The following is a 27,201-nucleotide window of genomic DNA, read 5'->3' as shown; positions in this document are numbered from 1 at the left end:
CTAGCTATCTATCTATCTATCTATCTAGCTATCTATCTATCTATCTATCTAGCTATCTATCTATCTATCTATCTAGCTATCTATCTATCTATCTATCTAGCTATCTATCTATCTATCTATCTAGCTATCTATCTATCTATCTATCTAGCTATCTATCTATCTATCTATCTAGCTATCTATCTATCTATCTATCTAGCTATCTATCTATCTATCTATCTAGCTATCTATCTATCTATCTATCTATCTATCTATCTATCGCCTGCTATAGATTTACATTCATTGGGATTGAATGTAATACAGCCTGATTGTTGGAAGCTTCTACTGTGAGCAGTGAGGCTTATTACACAGTTTTAAAATGTGGTCAAATTATTTGTACATTTATGCAATGGGAATGTCAACTTTAAAACTGTGGGGTGCTAAAATGGGTAAAATGAATGAAATAAAACCTGCTAACAGACTCTATTTTACTGCTATCCAGCACACTAACACCTGTTTCACACCGCATGAGCGGGATGGGAGTAGCTTGTCAGCAAAATTTTGGAAAATGCCAGGAAATGTATGTATTTTGTAAACACCGTAGCTACGAAGAGATCTGAAGCACAAGTACACATAACTTGACCATATTCAGTGGGATCCAAAACTCCGAGAGCACTCAAAAGTGGTATTTTTATTTATTTTTAAATAAAAGACTGAACTACACCACAGTCACATGACTTCAACTTCACCACCATTAAGTTTTCGACAACTCATATAGATCCAGTGGAACGACTCAGCTGTAACTATAGTTATAACAAATAACTAAACTATGATATTTTGCTCTTTTAGGGTCACAATGGCTCCTGCCTTCCGCTTGACTCTGAAGCCCAAAGCCACAGATAATATGACCCACCTGATGGTGGACTTCAGTCAGGAGAGACCGCTTCTGCAGGGCCTCAAGTTCCTCCCCGGTAAGCTAATCACTCATTTGTTCTTTAGCCGCTTGTATTACAGGATCAACCCATCTTGAGTTTGAGCCTACAGCCTTTGAGTTTCCAACCCAGCATCTAGTTACTAAACCTGTGATAGAAGAATCTACTATAACCTGTTCTGTAAATATGACGATTATGATTCTTATCATCATAGAAATGTTTCCACACCCAAAGGATCTTAACATTCATTTAAAAGAATGTTATTGGTATGTTTACTAAAACATCTAAAATATGCCATTTCACATAACCCTAACACTCCGATATTACATGTGTTGAATGACTCTGTGTTGGCATGAATACTTGAATACAAAAAAAACTGTTATGTTCCACTCTTTTATTTCATGTCAGCTAAATAAGTAAACCCCATCACTTTTCATGGGTACTCAGTACAAAACTTATTTTGCATTAAATGGCCTATCAGAGTTGTTAAAGGAAGAGTTCACCCAAAAATACAAATTTTATGAAGATTTACTCTCCCTCAGGTTATCCAAAATGTAGATGAGTTTGTTTCTGTTCACATGTGTATTCGTGCGTCAGGGTGACTCTCTGCAATTTTGTGTGTCACTCTGGTTTCGTGTATCATGATGCACCAAATCCAGAAATTTTAAAATACCACAAAACATTTTTTTTGCATCACCTGCCTGTAACGAAGTAAACCCGCAGTGCACAAGTAAATGTTGAAAAATGCTGTTTCTGCTTTCACACGTGACGATTGCAACAGCACTGCAGAAAACACTGCCTATAAATGCTGGGCAATGGTCACCCTGGACACTAAAATTGGACCGTTTTGGTACAATAGACTGTACTAACAACTTAAAGCATGTATGATTTGTCTCCTTCAAGGTAATATATGTGAATCAAAATCCTCAATTCCCTGTTCTGATCTTCCCCACGTAGTGCCAAGAGCTCCAGAGATAGTGCTCGGGGACTGTCTGGTCATAGATAATGAGGTGACTGTCGCCTGGAGGATGCCGGCGGAGGACAGCAAGATTGACCATTACATCTTAGAGTACAGAAAAACCAGCCATGAGGGTCTGCCGCGTGTGAAGGACGAGCAGTGCTGGGAGGTGGTGGACGACGTCAAGAGCACTGAACACACCCTACAAGGTGCTGACAGCGCTGTGCTGCTCAAAATATCCTCAACATATTCTACATCTCCCACTTTTATGCATGAGGGAAACTGTTCTATTCATTCGGCAGGGTTAAGATTTGACACCAAATTCATGAACTTCCGGGTAAGAGCATGTAACAGAGCAGCTGCCGGTGATTATTCGGACCCAGTCACATTGGAGACTAGAGGTATTAAAGCATGTAAAAATCATAGATCTATGCATATATATAATAAATTATATATATGTATATAATGTTTTTTTCTAAAAGTTTGGGGTCAGAATTTTTTTTTTACACAAATGAATACTTTTATACATCAAGGATGCATTAAGCTTCCTCAAAAGTGAGAGTAAAGACATTTAAAATGTTGCAAAAGATTTCCGTTTCAAATAAGTGCTGTTCTTTTGAACTTTACATTCATCAAAGAATCCTGAAAAAAATATGTATTACAGTTTCCACAAAAATACCAAACTGTTTTCAGCATTGATGATAATCAGAAATGTTTCTCGAGCAGCAAATCAGCATATTATACTGGTTTCTGAAGATCATGTGACGCTGAAGACTGGAGGAATGATGCTGGAAATTCAGCTGCGCAGCACAGGAATACATTACATTCTAAAATATATTCAAATAGAAAATAAAGCAATAAGCCCCAAGAAGCCGTGGCTTACAGTGTATTTATAACCGCTAAGGGGCGTTGTTAGGCACGAGCAGTTATAAATTCACTGTAAACCACAGCTTCACAGGGGTTATTGCTTTTATAAAACGGTTATTCCATAAGGTTTCACAAACTAAAACAGAGCAAATAAAGTGTAATGATATTAATAAAAACAGTATTCTTCAGCCAAACAATGTAGCTCCTCAGAATCAGTTGTGGTTGCAACAAACTGCTTGCCGAGCAACACACAGACGTAAACATAGGTGTGTGTTTGTAGTGTATTTTACAACAGCTTCGAACGCGGCTCAGCCAATCAGAGTCAAGGACCGGAACTATCTGTTTTATAACAGCTATTTTAAATAGTAGTAATAATAATAAGTTTAAGATGGATTTCAGTAAGTTGGCTTTCTCAAGCCAACTTAATTATATTTCACAACCCCAAACTTTTAAACAGTAGTTTTATTAGTAAAAACATATGGTGTTGAATTGTCCTGCCAGTACTTCTGCGATCTTGATGGTGGTGCCTCTCTGTGTTAGCATTTAACTTCGGCTTTGACTCCACGTCATCTCATCTGAATCTGAAGGTGGAGGACAGGAGCGTAGAATGGGATCCTCAGGGAGGAAAAGGAGTCGACAGCAAAGTCAAAGGGAAGGAGAACAAGGGAAGGTAAGAAGTTTAAGACACAGCATGGATGAGATGAAACATGCAGCAGATGAGATTTCAATATAGTTTAGACATTTCTGCTTTATCACACTGAAACCTGTATATATTATGTGATGTGTCTTAGGAGGTTTTCAGGTTTGGCTGGTAGTGCTCGGGTTTATTAAGCAGCACATCAATTAGTGTAAAGCCCTATCTGGAATGTGAAACAGTGTTGTTATTGTTAAAGTGCCCTTATTACGCCATTTTTTAGGTTCTTCGTATTGTTTTGGGAGTCTCCTACAATAGGTTTACATGCATGCAAGGTCAAACAATTTAGTTCAAAGCACTTCTTCTCGACATGAACAAGCTGCACGTGTTTGAGGGCGGGGTCAAGTTGTTCGTGACCAGCCAATGTAGAACAGAGGCGGGCATTATGCAAATGTGTTACCCTGTGACGTGGTGTAGCCGTCTCGGAAGTGTGATTCAAGTCTGACAACTCGTTTAGGCTGTTCAGAGTCGATTCTTTATTTCGGGAGACAATAACTTTATTTATCGAGCACTGTCAGCTTTACAACTTTGCAGATCGTTTACATTCCCAGACAGCTACATTACACACTGCATGAAAAGCAATATTTGAAATGGCATAATAGGGGCACTTTAGCTAAAGTGTTTTTGGTAACTGAAATATAAAATAATAAAAGTCGAAACAACAAAATTACTAAAACTAAACAAAAAAATGAATACTGAGAAAATTATATAATAAAATTACAAAAATTTTAACTAAAATGAAAAGATAAAAACGGAAAGCTAAAGCTAATTCAAAATATTCAACATAAATACTATAATAGTATATAAATAACACTGATGTAATAATCTAAATAATTACTTATCCATAACTGAATAGACTGTCTCGGTAATTTTGTTCACTTGCCAATAAAGACTGCAGCCTCTTTTACTTTCTATAAAACTGTAAAAATAAAAGCAGTCGACACACTCATGGCAGGCAGTGATCTTTACAGAGATCACTTATTCTCTACAAATCAGCGATATGCATTACAGACGTCCATCATTTGATGCTCACTTAATCTGTACAAACAAATTGTAAATTAATAACACTGTTAAAATTAGTCTAAAATAAATAGATGTATTTTTCATACTCTACATTACAATGTTGTAATGTCTATATTAACTTTTGGCATTAAAAACGACTGATTTTAGTTTATAGGTTTAAATGATTTCCACAACAGTAGTGTAGAATTGGCAATAACATAAAAACGATCCGTTTCTTTTTTTTTAACGCCGTTGCATCCCTAATAACTCCCTGCTCTTGTTTTTCCTTTTCTACCAATCAGCAGTGCACATTTCACCAATCTGAAGAATATGTCAAGGTGACGGTGTGTCTCTTAGCAGTGGTGTTTAGCTCTTTCTGACAGCAATAAAGCAAGCGCTGGCTTTCCTAGAGCCTTTAGAGCAGCTTCATGAAAAAGGATTACAGATCACTGGAGAACTTTAATCTGCCTTTTATCTTTCAGTGCCTTCATATTTTAGTTCCAAGATTACAAAATATCAATCATCGTAAAGGATGCATTTCTTCACAATTTTTTTTTCCAAATTCAATGATCCTTATTTATGAAATGCCTATTCTTCTGAGGAGTTTTCTGTCTTTCTAAACTGAGTGACAGTATTGGTTATGGATTTTGCATGTGCAGCTTGTGAGTGTTACTGAAAATAGATTCAATATTATACAGTGGGGAAAAAAAGTATTTAGTCAGCCACCAATTGTGCAAGTTCTCCCACTTAAAAAGATGAGAGAGGCCTGTAATTTTCATCAATTATGTAATGTAGAAACATTAGTTCTGACAATGACTGTACTTGACATCTTTGCTGTCCCCTCTCTCTCTCTTTGGAACTTGGCCACTGTGTTTAAAAGAAAGGTCATCAAATGATGGCCTAAATATTCGATTTGCAACATTTAATCAAGCGTTGCTTTTTCATGCTCACATCCTTATGATTGTGGTGAGTAAGCTATCGTCTGAAATCACCGCTCTTGTGCTTTTCTCATCACTCATTCCATTATGGCAAACAAAGTGCACTGAACCACATGGATTTTGCATGTCATTACACCTGTCATGCATTGTAATGAAACCATCTGGTATGCAAAGAAGCCCGTGATAATGCTCCGTCATTTATGACGTCTGGGTCAGCCTTTGGGTCGTCCTTCACCGGCCAGCTGTTCATTTGCTAATTTGTGGGATCATATGGCTTACGGAGGAGAAGAGATCTTGAGCCTTAATCATTCCTTTTCATAATGTTTATAATTCAGAATTATTTTGTGTTAAATAATAATGCACTTATTTGTGCACTTTGTTGAATTTTATGTCAAGTGAACAACAAAATACACAATCAGTCACCTGTAGTGTTCTTTTCTAATTGATCAGTAATAGCCGTTCGTAGTCTGCACACACATTAGTGTTTCGATTATTCAGTTGTTTTGCTGTTTTTTGTTGCAGTAAACATGTTGAGTAGAGTTGTGCTGCTGTGGCTAACATGTTACGCATTGCTTTCCCATCAATTGCTGTGTTTGATCACTAACTGAAAGCGACTCTTCTCTACTCTACTCTACTCTTCGTGTGTGTCGTGGGATTTGGAGTTTGTGTTTGTGTATGTTTTGATGATTGATTCTTGTCCTCAACCCAAGTGATGTGTCTGTGTAGTGACTGTCTGTGTCTCTCTGATGGTTTCAGAAGTGGAACTCCATCTCCTAAAAGAACATCAGTGACGCGCTCACCCGCCCCGAGAGGAGCCAGGGATCGCTTCACCGGAGAGTCCTACACAGTACTGGGTACCAAAAAACATAGCCTTAGAAATGGTCAAGTGTCTACACTGCTATTCACAAGACTGTGATCATTTGGGATGATCTGGGAAAACTGTCCCTGTCCCCTAAAATTGGGGTTTAATCGTGGGGTTTAGAATTTTAAAAAATCACAGCTTCATCGGAATGGTATGAAACTTGGTGACTTTTATGGCATTTGGAATGTGACACACAAAAAAATTGAGGGCATGATTTGAGCAGACTAAGTGGTCATAAAAAAAATAGCAACACTTGTGGTCTTCGGTCAAAAATGACTGACCATAGGAAATGAATGGCAAATCAACAAAAACACAAAAATTCTGAGAATTTGTGTGTACACTCTACAAATCTGCCACAATGAAGAAAAAAAAAATACAGCAATGATGGGGTGAAACTCTAAAACATCAAGAGAGCAAAACCAACACACACACACTCACAGACACACACACACACACTCACTCACTCACAGACACACACACACACACACACACACACACACACACACACACACACACACACACACACACACTCACAGACACACACACACACACACACACACACACGTTTGGTTTGCTATCCTTGTGGGGACTCTCCATAGGCGTAATGGTTTTTCTTCTGTACAGACCGTATATTCTATTGCCCTACACCAACCCTACCCCTAAACCTACCCCTCACAGGAGACTTTCTGCATTTTTAGATTTTCAAAAAACTTAATTCTGTGTGATTTATTAGCTTGTTTACCCGTGGGGACCTCAATTTAGGTCCCCACCGTGACACGAGTCCCCATGAGTCTGTGTGTAGTCAGGTTTAAGTCCCCACCAGAAAAGAAAAACAGGTACACACACACACACACACACACTCAAATGAATTGGTATGGCTATAACCATATAGCCGAAACAAGTCAGAAAACTGAAATAAGAGGTTGAAATCAGATCAGACCCCAGAAGGATAAAGCTCTGATAAAACATTCCTGTTCATTTTTGTTACATTTTTATAGAATTTTAATGTTTTGTGTAACAAAATGCTTATTCTGTGTTTAGGTTTGACTGTAGTAATAATAATTCAAAAACTGACGCTTCAAATCAACATTTCAAACCCCCCAAAAATCTAAACCTTTACAAAAAGTTGTCTTTGAGAATGTCTAAATATATATCCAAACCCACAACTTAATAAAAATAAGTATTTGTCTAAAAACAATTAGAGAATTAATAGGCTTTTATATAGAGCTATATAGGAGTCTAGTGGCTAAACCATAGAATTGCATTTGTTTTTCATATTATACTCCCACCAGATGGCACTAATTTGGCTTCAAAAAATTGAATTTTAAAGGCAGTGACTCTATTTTAACATGAAATTGTAGGTGTCCAGTCACTTTTGACCGTGAAGACCACAAGTGTGACTCCCAAATAAGGAGCACCAGAGGGTTAAAAGACAATTAATATTCAGTAATATCATCGATTTGAAGATGTGAACAAAACACAAATATTGACACTCTTGTCTTCTGTAGAGCTGCTTTCTTTACAGGCTGAATCGAATTGGTTTCATTATTGATGAACATTGACACTGTTATTGAACTATATTGAATTAACACTGAATCAAAATTGAGTCAGGTCAGCTGCATTGAAGCAATCTGGATTGTATGAAGCACTAGATAAATGTGACTCGAGTTGACTTCTAAACAACACTTACTACACATCCACACAAACATGGTTGCTGGAATAATGGAATCGTTTGCAGCCTGTTTTAATTAAGCTTGTTTGTTTGTGTGCATGTTTAGGTGACACCAGTATGGAGTCTGGCCAGCATTACTGGGAAGTGAAGCCTCAGAAAGACTGTAAGTCCTACAGCGTTGGTTTGGCCTACAGAAACCTTGGGAAATTTGAGCAGTTGGGGAAGACCAACACCTCCTGGTGTATCCACGTCAACAACTGGCTGCAGAACTCGTTTGCAGCCAAACACAACAACAAGGCCAAGAATCTGGACGTTGCCGCACCGGACAGCATAGGGGTCTACTGTGACTTTGATCGGGGTAATGTACAAAATATTTAACATTTCATATTTGATATAGGCCTCTATATGATCAACTTGATCGAAACTTTGCTGAAAAACCTTTTGCAGACAATCTACTACATAATACACGTATAATTGTAAAAATGTCCACCTTCAGCTCGTGGTTCACTTGTTTGTCCGCTGTGAAATTACTACAGATTTTTAGAAATTAAACATAAGAAAAACTTTCATATTGTTAGTAATATTTCAAGATGGACACTTACTGGAAGCATATCAGGCTTTTTAGGAATGTTTTTTTTATATTATATGTACATTTACTTTTACTTTTTTTTTTTAAAAGGGAGTATCAAATATCAGGCTTTTGAGGAAGGTTCATGTGTTCATCTCTCAATCATCATTGTATTGAATTAAATTACATGTTTTGAAACTACAGAGCTTTGATTATAAAACTAAGCATTTAAATATCATCTTCCAGAGATGATATAGTGACAATTGATAGTTATATTTTATGTAAGTAGTCTGATACACTGTTATAAAGATCTCATTAATCAGAATTTCATCTGATTTGCACATTTTTGTTCAGTTTGAGCCTCTAAATAAAACTGAAAAATCTTTTTTTAGATTATTTTCAAGAAATCTATTATTTGATATGTTTGCAAACATATCAAACACTGTTAATGTCTCAAACACTGTGTGTATTCACTCTTTTGTCAGATATCAGGGGAAGTAATAGTTTATTATGAAAAGAAAGTCAAGATTAAATTGATTCAGTAGCTCACACCTGATTCCTCGTTTCTAACATCCATGTCTTCGGTGTTATTATGGGTAGTTTAAGTGTAGTATGTTCATATAATGCTCCATGGTCTATAGAGAACATTATAGTTTCTCTCACGTGCAATCAGATACGTACACATTTCCATTCATGCTTTGCTTGTGATCTGGTTTCGATCCTGCATCGCCTGAATAACTGCTGCATGGAAATAAGACTGCTGCTATTTATTAATGCCTTTGTGTTTTTTGTTTTTTCCCCAGGCCAACTTTCTTTCTATAATGCTGAAAACAAACAACTGCTCCATACTTTTAAAGTGAAGTTCACCCAACCTGTTGTGCCAGCTTTCATGGTGAGTTTGGAGTACAAACGTTTTATATACACATGCAAATAGAGGTTATTCTGATGCAAACCATGCCCAAGCATTTCCATTCTCTGTGTAGAATTAGGCAACAGAAAAAAATAACAACAATGCTGATAATAGTATAAGCTTGTAATAGTGCTGAAGTATTATCACAGTAACACACTTCACCTTAAAGCAAATGTGCTCACTTTTAGGCCATCCAAGAGTTTGTTTCTTCATCAGATTTGGAGAAATGTAGCATTGCATCAGTATCTCAGCAATGGATGCTCTGCAGTGAATGGGTGCCATCAGAATGAGAGTCCAAACAGCTGATATAAACATCACAGTAATCCACACCTAAAGGCTCTGCTACAGGACTGACTGAGTGTGTTTGTGTTTCAGGTGTGGTGTGGCGGTCTGACTCTGTCTACAGGCCTGCAGATACCCAGTGCAGTGAGAAGCCTCCAGAAGACAGAAAATGGGCTGGGAGGATCGAACAGCAGTATATCTCAGCAGGATCCCGCAGTAGCCTGTGATATTTGCCTCTACGATAAACTGCCTTCAGTAGACAGTTCCCTAATGCCGTGACCCGATTTCCTAAAACTTATCCGTTAACCGTTTTGAAAACCGAACACCTTTCCGATGGCCGAGGCATGTATGTAGGCTTCCAGGACAAAGAGCTCTTCTCCGCAGCTTTGCCTGGCAGAATTTGGAGAGACGTTTCCCTTCACGCTCCTCTGAAGAGAGGCCTCGTTGTCTTTGACAGACACTTGCTTTCATCAGGAGACGCTTGCATCAGGAAAGCTAGTCGCTTTATCAGGGAATAGTTCAGGGCACTCTCTTTACTGATTTTAGGTTGAATTATGACAAGCTTTTTTTGAGTTGTTTGTCCTTCTCTAGATTAGTGTTAACTCCTTTCTATGGTGTTTTCTTTAGTTTTTTTTACATTAACTGTCCTCTTATTGATATCTGAACTCCGGAGATCATCCTTCAGTTGTTGAATTTGAATTTTGCACAAGTGTAAAAATGAGAAAAGCTGCTTTTAATGTCCCCTAGTGGTCATATACTGTTATTATATCTGGATAATTTTGAATGTGGACTGTACATTTTTGTTGTATAAATGTGTTATCCTGAGTTATGTTGATTTTTAAGTCATTTAGGTCTTTTTTTGAATAGGTTTGAGAAATATTTGTGCAGAAACTAATAATCAAACCTCGGTCTGTTTCTATGTAACACTGCTTAATGAGCTTAAATCCAAATATTAAAGCTCACCAAAGTTTGACTCGGTGTTGATTTTTTCTGCATCTCGCGCCGTCTGGAGTTGTAATCCCGAAACAGCAATAAAGTGGATCTCAGGCAAATTCATTTATAAACATATGGCCCCTTTTACTGTTACAAATGAACTATGAATGTGCGAGTTGTAGTTCGTAATCGACGCTTTCAGGGATGTAAACTTTTGAAAACAAATAGATTTTTTTAATGCTATAAAAAGGACAGTAGTGAATCTTATCTGATCCTTGGTGGATCTAGAGTCAGATTATAGTATTAGGGATTTTTTTTCCACTAGGGATGAGTTGGGTATGATAGTAAAGACAAGTAATTGAAAGGAAAAATGGATAAACAAAATAAATCAAGAGGAGTCCAGTAGGTGACGATTTACAAGTTGATTGAGAATCGCTAAATAACCTCAAGAAGATGTATTTATCCCTAAAGAGCAGCGCCAGAGCTCGCCTCTTATTGTGTAAAGGAGATGCCAACTTCCACGGCTCTCTCATTAAAGAGCTGATGGATCACGTGTGCCACATAGACCAATCACATTATATAGCCTTGACGCCATTGACTCTCCTTCTGAGTTTTACGACAGTCAGTCTCTAGAAGCATGCATAGGGATAGCATAGATTATGCACGGTGCATAAGACAGCGCTATGTCCCATTTCAAAACACACAACATAATAGTACTCCATCGGGCCGTTGTCATTGTGGCCCCGAGGGGTGTGGCCCCCACTGCGGCAGGGGTCCCTTATTTTTCTGTATAAAAGAAGGTGGCAACCCTATTATTAAATGACCATCATAGGACCATGTGGGAACGTTCTGTTAACGTCACAAATATCCTCTTTGTCACTTTGTTATGTGACCTTAGAATAACCAATATGGAACTTCCCCCTAAAGTCATACCGGGAACTTTATTATATGACCAACAGAGGACCATTATGTAAAGTCGTTCTGTTAACGTCTCAAACGTTGCGAGAACGCCCCCTCCTACGTGAGTCTAGCACCTAATATGTTTTGCTTTTCTACATTTTTACATCCAGTTTTTTTACTGAGCAGTGACCCGAGCAAACCGAGATATGTGTACTAAGAATAAAAATAAATAAATCTGAATTACTGACAGTGTTCAGTCTTTTTAACCTCTAACCCTTATTCTGTCAATATTTATTTATGTGATGGAGAGACTTTGGAATCATCTCCCGGTAGTGCTGTGTAGCTCAGTCATATAGAAGGGAGTTGCTACTGTTTTTAGTACTTGCCGTTCTAGTTTTAGACCGTTTTTATTACAATCTTTGTTTTAAGCTCTTAAACCTAATTGGCACATCTTGCACATCTGCTTTAAATAAATAACCCCTTGGACCCCAACTTCGCTATTGATCCTTCTTGTGACTGCTCGGGTATCACACTTGCATATTGTCTTTGTGTTCTGTTGCCTCAATAACACAACACACAAAACTGTAAACTGGCTTCAGCTTTAGAGTATCTCATCAGTTTTGTATTTTTTACATGAATTGATAATTAGCCTGCTCCATCCTGTATGCAAACAAGAAGTCTTTAGTAGGTAGAAATGGATAAAGTGTAGCATACACATTCTGTTTGTGACTCATTTTGCTGCGTCTGCACCCCTATGCAATGCTCTGTGCATGCTTCCGGTGCTTTTGTTCCAGAAGGTTAGGTGAAAACCACAAGAGCTGCAAAAAAGAAAGAAAAAAACCCACATGCGTAAACAAGTGTCAAGATGTTTTTCCATTAAATGTCATTTGTTGCAAACCCCAACTGAACAGCAAACTGAAATACGCAGCAAAAAGAATACTTAATGAAATACTCCACACAATTTGAAACTTATCACCAAAAGAAAAGAAAACACACAACTTATGACACATAGGCTTCTTTTTACTTCCAGAAATATTTGTAATGCATTTTTTTTCAGATTTGCAGTATGGGCTTAGTTACATGATTTAAGCAGTGAATATAAAATGTAACATATAAATTAAATATGAGAAATTATTTTATAAGAATTCATTAGGCCACATTTAGATTATAAAAGTGGCTTCAAATAAAGCCATATCAGGTTTAGGCCTTCTTAAATTAGGACTAAATTATTATATCATTTTGTCAGACCGTGTCCACCGTGAGCAATTCTTCTCTTCACTTCTCCTTGTGTTCATCATTAGTTTCTGACGTAACTTTTTTCCTTTTCAGCCATATATCTGGTGACCTTCTAGCATTCAAAGGACGGACGTGAGCTTGACATATGCTTTAAAAAAAAACACGAAAACTCTGTATTATGCTTATAATTATTTGCGTATTATTATTTGCTTGTAAACTGTGATGCTTTTTAAAAATATATTTTTTGACACACATCCATGTGCCAGATCAGAATAAAAAGGGCTTTTCAGACTGTGCTCGAACTCGGTTTGATCATTTTCTAAAGATTGTTTTACAGCTAGAATTAAACTCGGTCCTGGAGGGCCACTGTCCTGCAGAGTTTAGCGCCAACCCCAATTAAACACACCTGAACCAGCTATCCAAGCTCTTACCAGGCACACTAGAAACTTCAAGTCAGGTGTGTTGAGGCAAGTTGGAGCTAAACTCTGCAGGACACTGGCCCTCAGTGTTGGGCAGTAGCTAGCTACAAATAGTGAAGCTACTACCTTAACTACATTTTTCAGTAACTAGCTACTTTTCCAGCAAGTAGCGGTGTAACTTGACCAAAATCTACATTCTGTTTTGCATTATGACGAATCTGCAGTGCACAGAAACAGCACAGCATCTTACTAGATCACAAACTAAAATAGTGTATTAACACCATCTATTTTCATAATTAATTACATAAAGGACATTTCAAGTTCGATACAGCCGTCTTACTAGTTTAATGACACAGGTGAGTAATATTCATTTTAAACTGATTAACTATCCTGTTTCACTCCACTCTATATCAAATGTCCGTTTCCGTTTTAATTGCAATGATGAATGAGTGTTTCCAGTCTGTCCTGCCACAGTTTCCTAATGTATCAAAAAGGTCACATTGTGTTTTGGGCCATTGCTTTTACATCTTTCAATCAAACAGAAAACAAAATCGAGATATTAGCTGCGTCCCAATTCGAAGGCTACAGTCTTCGGAGGTCGCCTTCGAAGGCTGATTGCCGTCACAGCAGCGCAACAAAAGGCTGTCCTAATTCGAAGACTCCTCAAATGCAGCCTTCATTTCCAGTGAAAAGAAGGATACAAACCATGCATCCTTTGAGGTCTTCCCTATCCCAGAAGTCATTGCGCACTGGTGACGACAGGATCATTTTGATTGAATTTGCTGTATTACACTTTTAAATGTAAGTATTGGGTTTTAGCCTACTCGATTATCGAATGATATAAATGTAAAAAAAATTAAATAAATGAAAGCAGTTGAAATGTTGACATATCCTAATAAGATGTGATTATATAAAGTTAATACTCTTTATTATGTACACAAATTGACCATGGGGAACATATTTAGACAGTTTGTCAACCCAGTTTTGTTTTCAGACAGCTGAATAAATAGCTTTTAAAGGGGTCATATGATGCGATTTAAATTTTTCCTTTCTCTTTGGAGTGTTACAAGCTGATTGTGCATAGATAAGATCCCTGAAGTTGCAAAGACTCAAAACCAATGAGATATTCTTTATCAAAGATAAGACTCTGCCAGGTCCCCCTAAAACGGCTCGTTCTAACACGCCCCCACATATCTACATCACTATGTGGAAATATTAGCATAATGCGCCCAAATGTGCACGCAAAGAAAGAAGGCGTGGTTTCAGTAACCGCAGTTAGTGTTGAAGCAGCATGTCAGGGAGACGCTGTGTGTTTCTAGGCGAAAGCAAAAGCACTTTATTTGGCCTTCCAGAAGTAGATGCATTTAGGAATCTTTAAGATTACGCACCCGTCACAGTTGCTAGGCAACAAGAACGATCCTCCGAAGGCTAGACTGTCCCATTTAACAAGGCTCAGTCCGACCTTCGCATCCTTCGAAGATGTGGCCTTCGAAGTCGGTGTCCTATGAAAGATGCAGCCTTTATCACTTGGCAAAGGCTGTGATTTAATATAGCCTAGCTTAGTTTCAGAGCGAAGCGCACCTTATTCACACAAGCAGCTCATGACAACTGTTTCAGAGTGAACGCTGTGAGCTCCATCACTGCATGTGCTGTGAATTTAACAGGCATTTTTGATTTGATTTTCACATTCACGTAACTTAATTATCATTCCAATATTTGTGTGGACACATAATTGCATCATTTAACTCGATTTGCAATTTATTGCAGTTTTTCACTTTGACAAACAAAAAAAACCCAACAAAAAATAACTTGAGATCTAGGCTGTATCTGAGTATTGCGTGTATCTTTGGATAGATTACAAAATAAAACTACACTCTTTGAAATCATAATTTTATTACATTGTGTTGTTTTAAACCCCAAATCCTTTAAACGTCCCTCAATTATTCAGTTATAAACGTCTAAAAAGAAAAATCTAAGTAGCTTTGTTCTAGTAAGCTACTTTTTGGTAGTAACTTGTAGTGTAGCTAGCTACTTTTTGAGAAGGGTAGCTTTAATGTAGCTTAACTATTTAAACTTATGAGTAGCTTGTAGCTTAGTTTCAGAGTAGCTTGAGTTTGGACACCCCTGGGCGAGAGGTTTAGCAACCAAGAGCCGTTCACATGCCTCATATTCACACACTTTGAGCATTTATGGAAACAAAGTGTGTTGCACAAACAATTTTTTTTGTGTTTGAAGGAAAATAATTAAATGGTGACAGAAAACATGGTAGGAGTGAAGAAGAGATGGTTTTATTTTTATCTTTATAGTCCATTCAATAAAGACTTGATATTGTCATCAATGTAATGCAAGGAAGCACAATGCTGGAGCCTTTATGTAAACATTTAGTGTGTTGTGTTCATCTAATCAGTGACAGTAATTGTTAACCCCGTGTTAATTATGAGCAGTGTGAAACATGAAGCAAGATGTTCACCTGGGGTTTAGAATGACCCACAGATAACTGGTTCAAGTGTGAGAGGTCATGTGGCGTACCATAAGACTGACATAAGACTGTATCCCTCTCAAGAATATAGCCCAAATAGCTTCTTGACCATGAAACCCTTTAATGATCCCTCCAGTGATCCCTCCAACAACACCACATGTGATAGCCAGCAGTTTGTTCTGATGTTTGTATGTACATCGCCCAATAAACCAGCTCAGAGTTATCCATATGCATGCCAACACAAAATCAACTACTCCAACTATCAATGCTGATTTAAATCTGTACAAAAGCTGTTCATAACCTTCAACACAACACAAAATGGCAAAGAAGCACATGATAAAAAAGACTGTATACAGAATTTCAGTCTTTATAAATCCCGGCAGAAATATTTTAAATGATTGGGTCTCAAACATTTGTAAAGTGTAGCAGCTGTTCTGATTTTCAGACACCATCTGGTCGATCTTCATCAGGAGGCCTGTGACCTGATCTCTGTTGTTCAGATCTTTGTTGTTCAGCAGGTGAACTCTCCCTCCACACTCCTCTATTAGTTTGGACAGCTCTGTGTTTTGTCTTATTAGTCGATCAAGTGACTCATTTTGAGTCTCGTCTCCATGTGTGAAGAGGACTAATGTGTGTTTCAAGGCATTTTGACCAAACATCTGCTTGAATGAGGACAGGACATCAGCAGCTTGTGTTTTGTGTGAAGGGAGAACCAGAAGGATCGCGTGGATTCCTGGAGGGCACTTCTTCAATCCATTCTTGAACTCCACACTCAGATCAATGTTTCGGGAATTTGAGAAAGTTGGGGTGTCGACTACTGTAATTCTTCTCATCGACACTTCGACCGAGTGTTTTTGGCATCTGTTAGTGATGGAGCTTGAGCTTTTTTTGGATTGAAACTCATCTTTTCCCAGTATAGTGTTTCCAGATGCGCTCACTCCTGAACCAGTTTTACCAATCAGCAGAAGATTGATATCTTGAGCGGTATCCTCCATCTCTGAAAAGCACCAGAAATATATTTACCGTTGGTTACTTGGATGTTACATTAAAGAGGGGAAAATTTTACCTCACTTTTTAAAAGCCTTATAAATTGGCCAAAAGATGATTTTATTTAAATCTAGTGTGTAGGGTTAGTGTTAGGGGATAGAAAGTACCATTGCCCTAATATAAAATCAATGGGAGTCTATGTAATATTCTCACTAAGATAGTGTGTGTGTGTTTGCGTGTGTGTGTGTGTGTGTGTGTGTGTGATGTCCAAAACGTATGAAAAAACGAAAACGGTGTCGTGTAAACAGTCCCTAAATCTCAAATGATCTGATCAAAGGAAGATTAAACAATTCCACAAACATGAGTTTAACACAGAGGAGCTGTTATTGTGTCTGTGCTGTGTATTTCAGAGCTGCTTTTAATAATGAGACAATTTTACACAAGGCACGTTTTCAGATTTTTTATTGTTTTATTTACACCTTTAGGATTTCACAGTTTTCAGAAAGATATGAATGTGCTGTACATTTTAAGTTTTGTGGAAACACTTTATATGGACAGCTGGACATGATTCCCTCTTTACATACTGTGTTCACCCACTGCTTTATTTAGGCTATAATAATCCAGAGTCATCAAGATCATAAAATCTCCAGAAGAACCTGTTATGAATTTAAAGTTTACAGCAACTATCAGTAGCCTAAATCAGACCAAGTGCGTGACTGCAAAAAAAAAATCCCCTTTCACTTATTGTTTTCACTTCAAGCAGGAGGCCCTTGATGCTGTGTCACATGATTTCAAGAAAAACAGATCTGTGTAGAAGAACAGCAGATAGAAGCTTGACAGACTGACAAAAACCCAGGTACATAGAGAGAGAGAGAGAGAGAGAGAGAGAGAGAGAGAGAGAGAGAAAAGAGATAAATCAAAAATAACTATGTCAAGCAGTTACATTAAATCCCTCTTGGAGAAGGGAGTTCTCCACAGGACATGATCTGAATGTGTGGGAGTCTGGGATCAGAGAGATGAAGCACTAAGATGGAGGAGGAGAGTAAAGCAAAGCTGGCTGAGAGAGAGAGAGAGAGAGAGAGAGACATCAATAATCAGGTTTGTCTCTTTTTTTTGTTTCAGAATACTTTATTAGTTTGTTTTTAATTATTCTGTTTCTCAATATATTTTAATTATCAGGACTAGCCTACTTGTTAAGACAGTGATAGTTACATTTCATCTTTATCTCATCTTTATTGTTAATAGGTTTTGGTCAGTTCTTATACATATAAAATATAATGTTATAATGTTTATATATATATTTATTTATTTATTTTGTGTATGTATATATATATATATATATATACATATATATATACACATATACATACACATATATATATATATATGACATTGACATTTTGCCATGCAAGTTCTTTTCATAATCTGGAGAAACGTGCGAGCATGTCAGTGGGGTACGGTTGAGACACAGTGTATCAACTGTACCCGGATTGGTGTCCTATTGCTTCACATGCTGTTTAGTTGTACAGTGTTATGATAATAGGATAAAAGTCACATTTACACATATGCTACGCAAATTCTGTTAAAAATATATATTTGTGATATTTCAACTGTCTATTATTAATGGACATATTTTCTAACATGAATGTTTAAAGGATTACATAGCATTTTTAAGAAATATACTAGGTGGTAAAGTGGGTACAGTTGATACACCCTTTAGGCAGGTATATATACAGTAACAGTTCAATCATAGAAAATAAAATGCATATTCAGAGGCTGTGTGTTTGTGTACTGGTAAGTATAGTAATACCAGTAAATTCTAACCTTATGGGAATTTTTTTAGGTCCCCATGATAAAACAAGCTTATAAATCACACAGAATGATTGAAAATGTAAATGCAGAAAGTTTCGAGTGATGTGCAGGTTTAGGGGTAGGGTTATAGAATATACAGGTGTGTATTGTTATTTTTATGTTTACATTTGTACTGTTTGCCATATCTTTTCTAGTGTTAAATATTTGTTCCTATTTTGTTGAACTGATTCTAAATTAAATAAAGCAAATAAACTAATTTATTTTTAAACTGTCATTTTTAAAACTTAATTTTGTCATTTATTACATTTGCAATAAATGGTTAGCCAGCTTTAGAGCATTAAGAATGGGTGTCTCAACTGTACCATGGTACTGTTTCAACTGTACAACATGCATATGGGTACAATTGAGACAAAAATGCACCTTATGTTTATGAGCTAATTGTGGAAAATATAAACTACTTATGGCTATTATCAATTTATGATAATTTAGTACACAAGCAAAATAAATATCATGTGAAAAATCACTTCATTTCAGCATCTAGTTTTTGTATGGTGATGAAAAAAGCAGAAAGTGTCTCTACTGTACTCAGCCTACCCACCATGTCCACTCTGTCATGGAAGGCTTGGTGACAGGGTGGACATTTTTGGTTAAAGTTAGCCAAGGAGGAGTGATGACAACATTTATTTTTATTCTATCTGTGATCACCTTGTAACTGCATCACAGTTTTAACAGGAATAATAACATATGAAGATGTGAAAAATGCTATAAGGACAGTTCACCGAGACGGTTCCAACCCTTTGTGTGTGTAGATAGAACATTTCATAACATAAAACATTCAAAATATTGAAAACAAAATATGTAACATAACCTACCTGGACCGTGAACACAGAACATGAAGAACCCCACCAGTCTGATTTGGTTTATCTCTAAACTTTTGTTAAGAACTTTCTCATTCATTTGTTCCCGTTTTCTTAGTTCCTGTATTTCATCGGTGCTGGGTTTCTAAGTATTTGTTTCTTCTGCTTAAAATGAACAGCAGCACTGCACAGGAGAAAAGAAGAAATGTCTGCAGCAGAATTAAGACACAGGGGATACCTGAAAAATAGTGGACATGAAATTGGTGAGATATTTCACATTTAATTTTATTTCTGATGTTTATAGTGAGGCTGTGCTTGCTAGTTCAGGCATTTGAGGGCTTTGAAACAAGGTCTTGTCACTCTTTTACATAAGCCAAATAAAGATAATCTTAACATTGTAAATTTCCCCCTTAAAAATGTTGAAGTTATCTGTATGTTTCTTCAAGTCTTGACTGGAAACAAAACATCTAATTCTTGCAATATTTTTGAGATGATAGTACGCTGATTTAGTTACAGCTTTGACATGACTACTGAAACTAAGGTCTGTCTCCAGAATCATACCAAGATTCCTGACTTGATTTTTAGTTGTTTGACCCCTAGAGTCAAGGTATGCATTCACCTTGAGAACTTCATCTTTGTTTCCAAATGCAATGACTTCAGTTTTTTCCTTGTTTAACTGAAGAAAGTTCTGGCACATCCAACTGTTAATTTCATCAATGCATTGGCAGAGGGAGTCAATGGGGCTGTAGTCATTTGGAGATAAGGCTAGGTAAATCTGGGTATCATCATTATAGCTGTGATAGGCAATTTGGTTCTTTCTCATTATTTGACTTAGTGGGAGCATATACAGGCTAAACCAGAGCGGTGCAAGAATTGAGCCTTGTGGGACTCCGCATGTCATGGACGTCCACTTAGACTTATGCTCTCCTATACTCACATAATAACCTCTACCTTCTAAGTATGACCTGAACCATTTGATTAGCATCCCAGAAAGCCCAACCCAGTTTTCCAGTCTCTCTAGAAGTATGTTATGATCGACCGCGTCAAACGCCAAGTTTTCCAAGTTTCTCATCCACACTGAAATTCTGCCTGCAGCACTGGCCCGACTGTGAAAGTGACAATTCTGTCCCAGGTCCTGTATCGCAGCGAGCAGACACGATTTGGAGATGTGAACCCATGTGCTCATTTTTCAATCTGAATCACTCTCGTTGCTTGTAAAATTACGCCTCCCGGAAAGAGTTACTCACCAAGTAGCTATTTGATCTCACAATCTGTATGGATTTTTTTGTTCATTCAGCCCACAAGCTGTGGTGAATAAATGATTGCTGGAATTTCCCACATCATAAGTGCGAAACCTGCGGATCATCTATCTATCATCAATGTTTTCTCATTACATTATCTGGTTTTACATATGAACTGCATCACAGTTTTAACAGGAATAATAACTCATAAAAACACCTAAAGTAAATATCTTTGAATTTAGCCAACAAATGTGAATTATCATTTTTGTGGTCTCTCGCAACAACAAATCTCTCTATCAAGATTGTCAACACCTGCATCCTTTTCACATATGAAGATGTGAAAAATGCTATAAGGACAGTTCACCGAGACGGTTCCAACCCTTTGTGTGTGTAGATAGAACATTTCATAACATAAAACATTTTTTAAAATATTGAAAACAAAATATGTAACATAACCTACCTGGACCGTGAACACAGAACATGAAGAACCCCACTAGTCTGATTTGGTTTAGTTCTAAACTTTTGTTAAGAACTTTCTCATTCATTCGTTCCTGCTTTCTTAGTTCCTGTATTTCATCGGTGCTGGGTTTCTAAGTATTTGTTTCTTCTGCTTAAAATGAACAGCAGCACTGCACAGGAGAAAAGAAGAAATGTCTGCAGCAGAATTAAGACACAGGGGATACCTGAAAAATAGTGGACATGAAATTGGTGAGAATAAACTTATTTATTTATTTCATATTTCACATTTAATTGCTTTATGATGTTTATAGTGTGGCTGTGCTTGCTAGTTCAGGCATTTGAGGGCTTTGAAACAAGGTCTTGTCACTCTTTTACATAAGCCAAATAAAGATAATCTTAACATTGTAAATTGGTGTCACATCACACTATTCAATTCTGACTAAACTGTTAACTTCTGTATTTTAAGAAAACAAAAGATTGAAACTTTTTTGGGCAGAAATTATTTTCTTTTATCCGAAGCAACTTACAAATGAGGACAATGGAAGCAATCAAAGTCAACAAAAGAGCAATGATATACAAGTGCTATAACAAGTCTCAGTTAGCTTAATGCAGTAGACGTAGCAATTTTTTTTTTAAATCATCTAATAAATAAAAATAAAACGAAAATAAAAATAAAAAGATAGAATAGGAAAAGAATAGAGCAAGCTAGTGTTAGAGGCATTTTTTTTTTGCTTTTGTTAATTGTATAATAAATAAAAAGAAAACAAGCTGTTAGTAAATAAATAGAGTGCAAGTCTAAAGGGGGCATGTTTTTTTTTTTTAAGAATATAATTAGAATAGAGAGTGCTAGAGTTAGAGGGTCAAATAAAGATGGAAGAGATGTGTTTTTAGCAGATTCTTGAAGATGAAGACTCAGCTGCTCGGATTGAGTTGGGCAGGTCATTCCTCCAGGAGGGAACATTTAAGTTAAAGTCAGTGAAAGTGATTTTGTGCCTCTTTGGGATGGCACAATAAAGTAACGTTCACTTGCAGAATGCAAGATTCTAGAGGGCATACAAGTCTGAAGTAATGAATTTAGGTAAAGGGGTGCAGAGCAAGTGGTGGTTTTGTAGGCAAACATTAATGTCTTGAATTTTATGCGAGCAGCTATTGGTAGACAGTGCAAATTGATAAACAGAGGTGGACGTGTATTCTTAAAGTTTAATAAATACAACTGACTAGCTAGTTGATAAAACCAAAATTTAACCAAAATAAAACTAAAAAACGATCAAGTCTGACTGGCTAACTCTAATGTCCAGTGCTAGTGATAGTTATTTTTCCCTTGCTAGGAAATAGATTTCATATCCAACATTTTTGAGTTGCACTGGCCATAAGCTTTAAACATGGGGAAAACAGTTGCTGCTGTGACAGGTATGGTTTATCACCTCATTTTGATGTAGTGCATATATAACTGCAATAACTATTTCAAGCATTTTCTATCTTTTATACACAGCAAAATAGCATGCATTTGACATAAAATCAGAATTGTCAAGCTGACCATGTAAATAGTGCAATGAATGTTTATATGGTTGTCAACGAATGGGACATTTTACTCAAAATTAAATTTCTTCAAAATATTTTGACTTTAATAAAATTTCCCCAAGAAACCTAGAGTCCTCCATGATTCTTTCTGACAGCAAAGCACTTCAATGCGACAAGCTCGTAATCACAACTTCAGAAGTGGGAAGTAGGAAATTTCTGCACACAAAGGCAGCATTATTCCTTATTTCCTTACAGGAATCATGAAAATTCACCTTACCCAAATCTAGATGGACTTGCACAGCTGCAGCTCACATGACAGTGGCATGTCTGAACTAGTTGACACAGGAAATCAACTACGTAATATAGAGGTTGACTGGCAAAAAAGTATTTTATGTATTTTGAAAATACAAAAATACTAAGCTTAAATGTATTTAAATACAAAATACATTCGATTTTTTTTCAAAGGTATTTAAATACAAAATGCAAAATAGTATTTTGTATTTCAAATACGTATTTTAAATACATTTATCAGAAATACTGCCCATCCCTGATTACAGGCAAAACAACAAGACAGCTGTTTCACAATTGGCTGGATTCATCTGCATCTGTTCTGATTTTTAGTTGCTTTAATGTGCATTTGTGAACATGTGCCACCTATCTTTTCAAACTTGCAATGACAGTCATTTATAAATCTGTTGTCAACAAATAAAAAACAAGCTTCTCCCTGTGGTTTTCTGCCAATATATATATATATATATAAAAAGCCTGAACATTTAATAATAGTAATAATAATAATATTATACATATATATATATAAATAAATAAATATATATATATATATATATATATATATATATATATATATATATATATATATATATATATATATATATATATATATATATATATATATATATATATATATATATATATATATATATATATATATATATATATATATATATATATATATATATATATATATATATATATATATATATATATATATATATATATATATATATATATATATATATATATATATATATATATATATATATATATATATATATATATATATATATATATATATATATATATATATATATATATATATATATATATATATATATATATATATATATATATATATATATATATATATATATATATATATATATATATATATATATATATATATATATATATATATATATATATATATATATATATATATATATATATATATATATATATATATATATATATATATATATATATATATATATATATATATATATATATATATATATATATATATATATATATATATATATATATATATATATATATATATATATATATATATATATATATATATATATATATATATATATATATATATATATATATATATATATATATATATATATATATATATATATATATATATATATATATATATATATATATATATATATATATATATATATATATATATATATATATATATATATATATATATATATATATATATATATATATATATATATATATATATATATATATATATATATATATATATATATATATATATATATATATATATATATATATATATATATATATATATATATATATATATATATATATATATATATATATATATATATATATATATATATATATATATATATATATATATATATATATATATATATATATATATATATATATATATATATATATATATATATATATATATATATATATATATATATATATATATATATATATATATATATATATATATATATATATATATATATATATATATATATATATATATATATATATATATATATATATATATATATATATATATATATATATATATATATATATATATATATATATATATATATATATATATATATATATATATATATATATATATATATATATATATATATATATATATATATATATATATATATATATATATATATATATATATATATATATATATATATATATATATATATATATATATATATATATATATATATATATATATATATATATATATATATATATATATATATATATATATATATATATATATATATATATATATATATATATATATATATATATATATATATATATATATATATATATATATATATATATATATATATATATATATATATATATATATATATATATATATATATATATATATATATATATATATATATATATATATATATATATATATATATATATATATATATATATATGTGTGTGTGTGTGTGTGTGAGTGTGTTTACTTGTACTTTCACAAGTAAGGTAAATTTCCAAAACTCTTATTATGTGATTCTCTTATATGATTTGCGTTGCTATTGAATGAACCAATTGTTGAAAATTCAGAAAGGAGATAATACAGTTTAGTGATTAAACCAAATATTCTCACTCCATACAATGATCTTGTTTTGTGATTTTGAAAGTGTATAAATGTGATCATATTGGAGTTTTGCACTGAGAGTTATATATTTGCACCTTACTTGTGAAAATAATACCAAGGCGAATATAAAAAATGTACTACTAACAATAATAATAATACTTTTATTATAGATGGAATGAGGCTGACCAGATGGAGGCTCCCCAGTTTCTCCTCCAGACGGATTGTTCTTCTGGGTCAAACTGGTGTTGGGAAGAGTGCAGCTGGAAACACAATACTGGGACGGGAAGGGTTCAGATCTGAGAGGAGTATGGATTCAGTAACCTGTGAATGTTCAGTCGCTCATGCCACTGTTTCAGGCAGATCAGTGTCTGTAGTTGATACTCCTGGATTCTTCGATTCACAGATGGATCCTGGGCAGTTAAAGAAAGCAATAGCGAGAAGTATGCATTTTTTCAGTCCTAGACCACACGTTTTTCTCATTGTGCTCAGAGTAGATGACAGATTCACTGATCAGGAGAAGCAGTTTCTTCAGAAGATTGAGATGGTGTTTGGTCAGGAGGTGTTAAAATGCACCATCATTCTCTTCACTCGTGGAGATCATTTGGAAGGAGAGTCTGTAGAGGAGCTCATTGAGGAGAACAGTAGATTAAGAGATCTAGTAGATCAGTGTGGAGGCAGATATCACGTCTTCAACAATAAAGATCAGAGTAACAGAGAGCAGGTGAATGATCTACTGCAGAAGATTGACATAATGACAGAGCAACGAAAGGAACAGAACAGAAAAAGTCAGTAGAAAGATGTCTTACACTTTTCAGATAGAGAGTTGCTTTTAGAATATTCCTTTCATGTTCTCGTTTTACATGTCATAGTACACAGATCGATTAATGGCACACGTCTTTACGTCACCACGTGATGCCATCCAACGTCCCCTCCAGAATTTCACATATAAAGGGGGAGCCAAGATGGTGTCTCGTTGATTGCTGATGTTAATAAGAGTTGGAATCCACCTTCAGATAGTTAATGGGTAAGAAACGTGTTAATAACTGTGGAACACACACTATTTATTCACTCATACACTTATTTATCTAACACTCATACTCAGTCTACACCTCAAATTTGCACATAATATTCAGTACCTGTACATACAAAAACTGTCTATTGTAATACACCTGCACATACAACTGTCAGTTTATATATTTTTATTCCTTATTTACTTGTTCTATTTTTTATTATCTGTGTTTTTTGTTCTGTGACTGTCATTCTGTTACACTGTGGAAGCTTCTGTCACGAAAACAAATTCCTCGTATGTGTAAACATACCTGGCAATAAAGCTCATTCTGATTCTGATTCTGATTCTGATTCTGAACTTGGACAGGCGCTTGTCAAGCGAATCATTCGGCCAAAACATGGACGAATCCGAATGTGTAGACGCCTCACTTGTCACACATGATTATGAAAGGGATTTTAACGATCCTTTACTCCCAGCAAAAGTCCCCCTGGGAAAAAGAAAAAAGACAGTAATGATGTATCACTAGCTGAGATTTTCAACGCCATCCAGTCCCTGAATTCCAAGCAAGATTCGGTTATTCAAAAGACTACTCACATTGAGAGCTCCATTGAGGTCACAACGGCTGCGGTGAACTCTTTGTCTGACACTATTAATCGACTCCTGTCAGATGTTGCCTCTCATGGTGAAAAGATCGGTAAGGCCGAATAGTCGATACAACGCATTCAACAGAAAAATGCTTCTCTTAAGCTCACAGTGGAAGATCTAGAAAGGTATAGCCAGTTCATTAAGTTTTACATAAAATGCATATAGAAGATGATTATTGTTCTAAAATGTTACTGTTATGAGTTCTCTGAAATCTAAAAGAAATACTAAAATATATTAAATGGGTAAAAAGGGTGTATTAAGTATTGGAATACCTGTACAATTTGTATGTTTGAAAGAACAATATAAAGGAAAAACCTGTTAAAAATGTATTTCCTGTAGCTGCAATGCTCTCATGTCACTCATGTTTCAGCTATGTTGAATTGAAAAACTTGATCAAATGTGTTGCAAGGCTTTTAATGGCTCAGAAAATACAGAGACTCTGATGGTGAAGCAGCAGTGTCCTGTGTTTTATTCACAATCTCCCCTCATCAGGTGGTGAGGGCGTTACAGAGACACCACAATATCATATGAATGGAAGCCAAGAGTTCTACCTCGGAGAGAATGGTCTCCACAAA

The 27,201-nt window shown here is 34.9% G+C and overlaps 3 protein-coding genes across 10 annotated transcripts in view; 2 read left to right on the top strand and 1 right to left on the bottom strand.

The window, feature by feature from the left end:
• The window catches only part of LOC107556034 (FSD1-like protein), a 28,668-nt gene extending 18,005 nt beyond the window's left edge, over positions 1-10,663 (top strand). The window contains exons 6-14 of one of the 4 annotated variants that reach the window (XM_016239011.1): positions 826-947; positions 1,866-2,075; positions 2,169-2,267; positions 3,274-3,403; positions 4,732-4,767; positions 6,127-6,221; positions 8,008-8,259; positions 9,273-9,361; positions 9,755-10,663. In XM_016239011.1, coding sequence (XP_016094497.1) covers positions 826-947; positions 1,866-2,075; positions 2,169-2,267; positions 3,274-3,403; positions 4,732-4,767; positions 6,127-6,221; positions 8,008-8,259; positions 9,273-9,361; positions 9,755-9,940 — 1,219 coding nt within the window. In that variant the 3' untranslated portion in view covers positions 9,941-10,663. Of the gene's footprint in view, positions 1-825; positions 948-1,865; positions 2,076-2,168; positions 2,268-3,273; positions 3,404-4,731; positions 4,768-6,123; positions 6,222-8,007; positions 8,260-9,272; positions 9,362-9,754 lie in introns of all 4 variants that reach the window. The other 3 variants (XM_016239010.1, XM_016239013.1, XM_016239012.1) reach the window with 3 other exon arrangements.
• Positions 7,583-26,074, top strand: LOC107556036 (GTPase IMAP family member 5-like). Of its 5 annotated transcripts, none has more exons than XM_016239016.1 (4): positions 7,583-7,590; positions 19,467-19,547; positions 21,150-21,233; positions 25,143-26,074. In XM_016239016.1, exons 2-4 carry the CDS (start codon positions 19,490-19,492, stop codon positions 25,763-25,765), a joined length of 765 nt encoding a protein of 254 aa, XP_016094502.1. In that variant the 5' UTR covers positions 7,583-7,590; positions 19,467-19,489; the 3' UTR covers positions 25,766-26,074. The 5 variants fall into 5 exon arrangements, with proteins under 5 accessions (XP_016094502.1, XP_016094503.1, XP_016094501.1 ...); XM_016239017.1 differs by lacking the exon at positions 7,583-7,590 and adding an exon at positions 17,679-17,713 and having other exon boundaries at positions 19,455-19,547; positions 21,153-21,233; XM_016239015.1 differs by lacking the exon at positions 7,583-7,590 and adding an exon at positions 17,679-17,713 and having other exon boundaries at positions 19,455-19,547.
• On the bottom strand, positions 15,416-16,844 carry LOC107556035 (GTPase IMAP family member 7-like). Its single transcript, XM_016239014.1, has one exon. The coding sequence runs from the start codon at positions 16,621-16,623 to the stop codon at positions 15,652-15,654; it is 972 nt and encodes a 323-aa protein (XP_016094500.1). The 5' UTR covers positions 16,624-16,844; the 3' UTR covers positions 15,416-15,651.
• Positions 26,075-27,201: the final 1,127 nt, after the last annotated feature.

Source organism: Sinocyclocheilus grahami, unplaced genomic scaffold (genome assembly GCF_001515645.1).
Source record: "Sinocyclocheilus grahami isolate Dianchi unplaced genomic scaffold, SAMN03320097.WGS_v1.1 scaffold553.1, whole genome shotgun sequence".
NCBI lineage: Eukaryota > Metazoa > Chordata > Actinopteri > Cypriniformes > Cyprinidae > Sinocyclocheilus > Sinocyclocheilus grahami.
This window is presented reverse-complemented; position numbering and strand designations above follow the sequence as displayed.

What these genes read in the sequence shown, in the direction of transcription:
- LOC107556035 (XM_016239014.1), bottom strand. Translation starts at nt 16,623, where the DNA reads ATGGAGGATACCGCTCAAGATATCAATCTTCTGCTGATTGGTAAAACT.
- LOC107556036 (XM_016239016.1), top strand. Translation starts at nt 19,490, where the DNA reads ATGTCTGCAGCAGAATTAAGACACAGGGGATACCTGAAAAATAGTGGA. An exon ending in AAATAGTGGACATGAAATTG is followed by an intron (nt 19,548 to 21,149) that starts GTGAGATATTTC and finishes TAAAATGAACAG; the next exon opens with CAGCACTGCACAGGAGAAAA. An exon ending in AAATAGTGGACATGAAATTG is followed by an intron (nt 21,234 to 25,142) that starts GTGAGAATAAAC and finishes CTTTTATTATAG; the next exon opens with ATGGAATGAGGCTGACCAGA.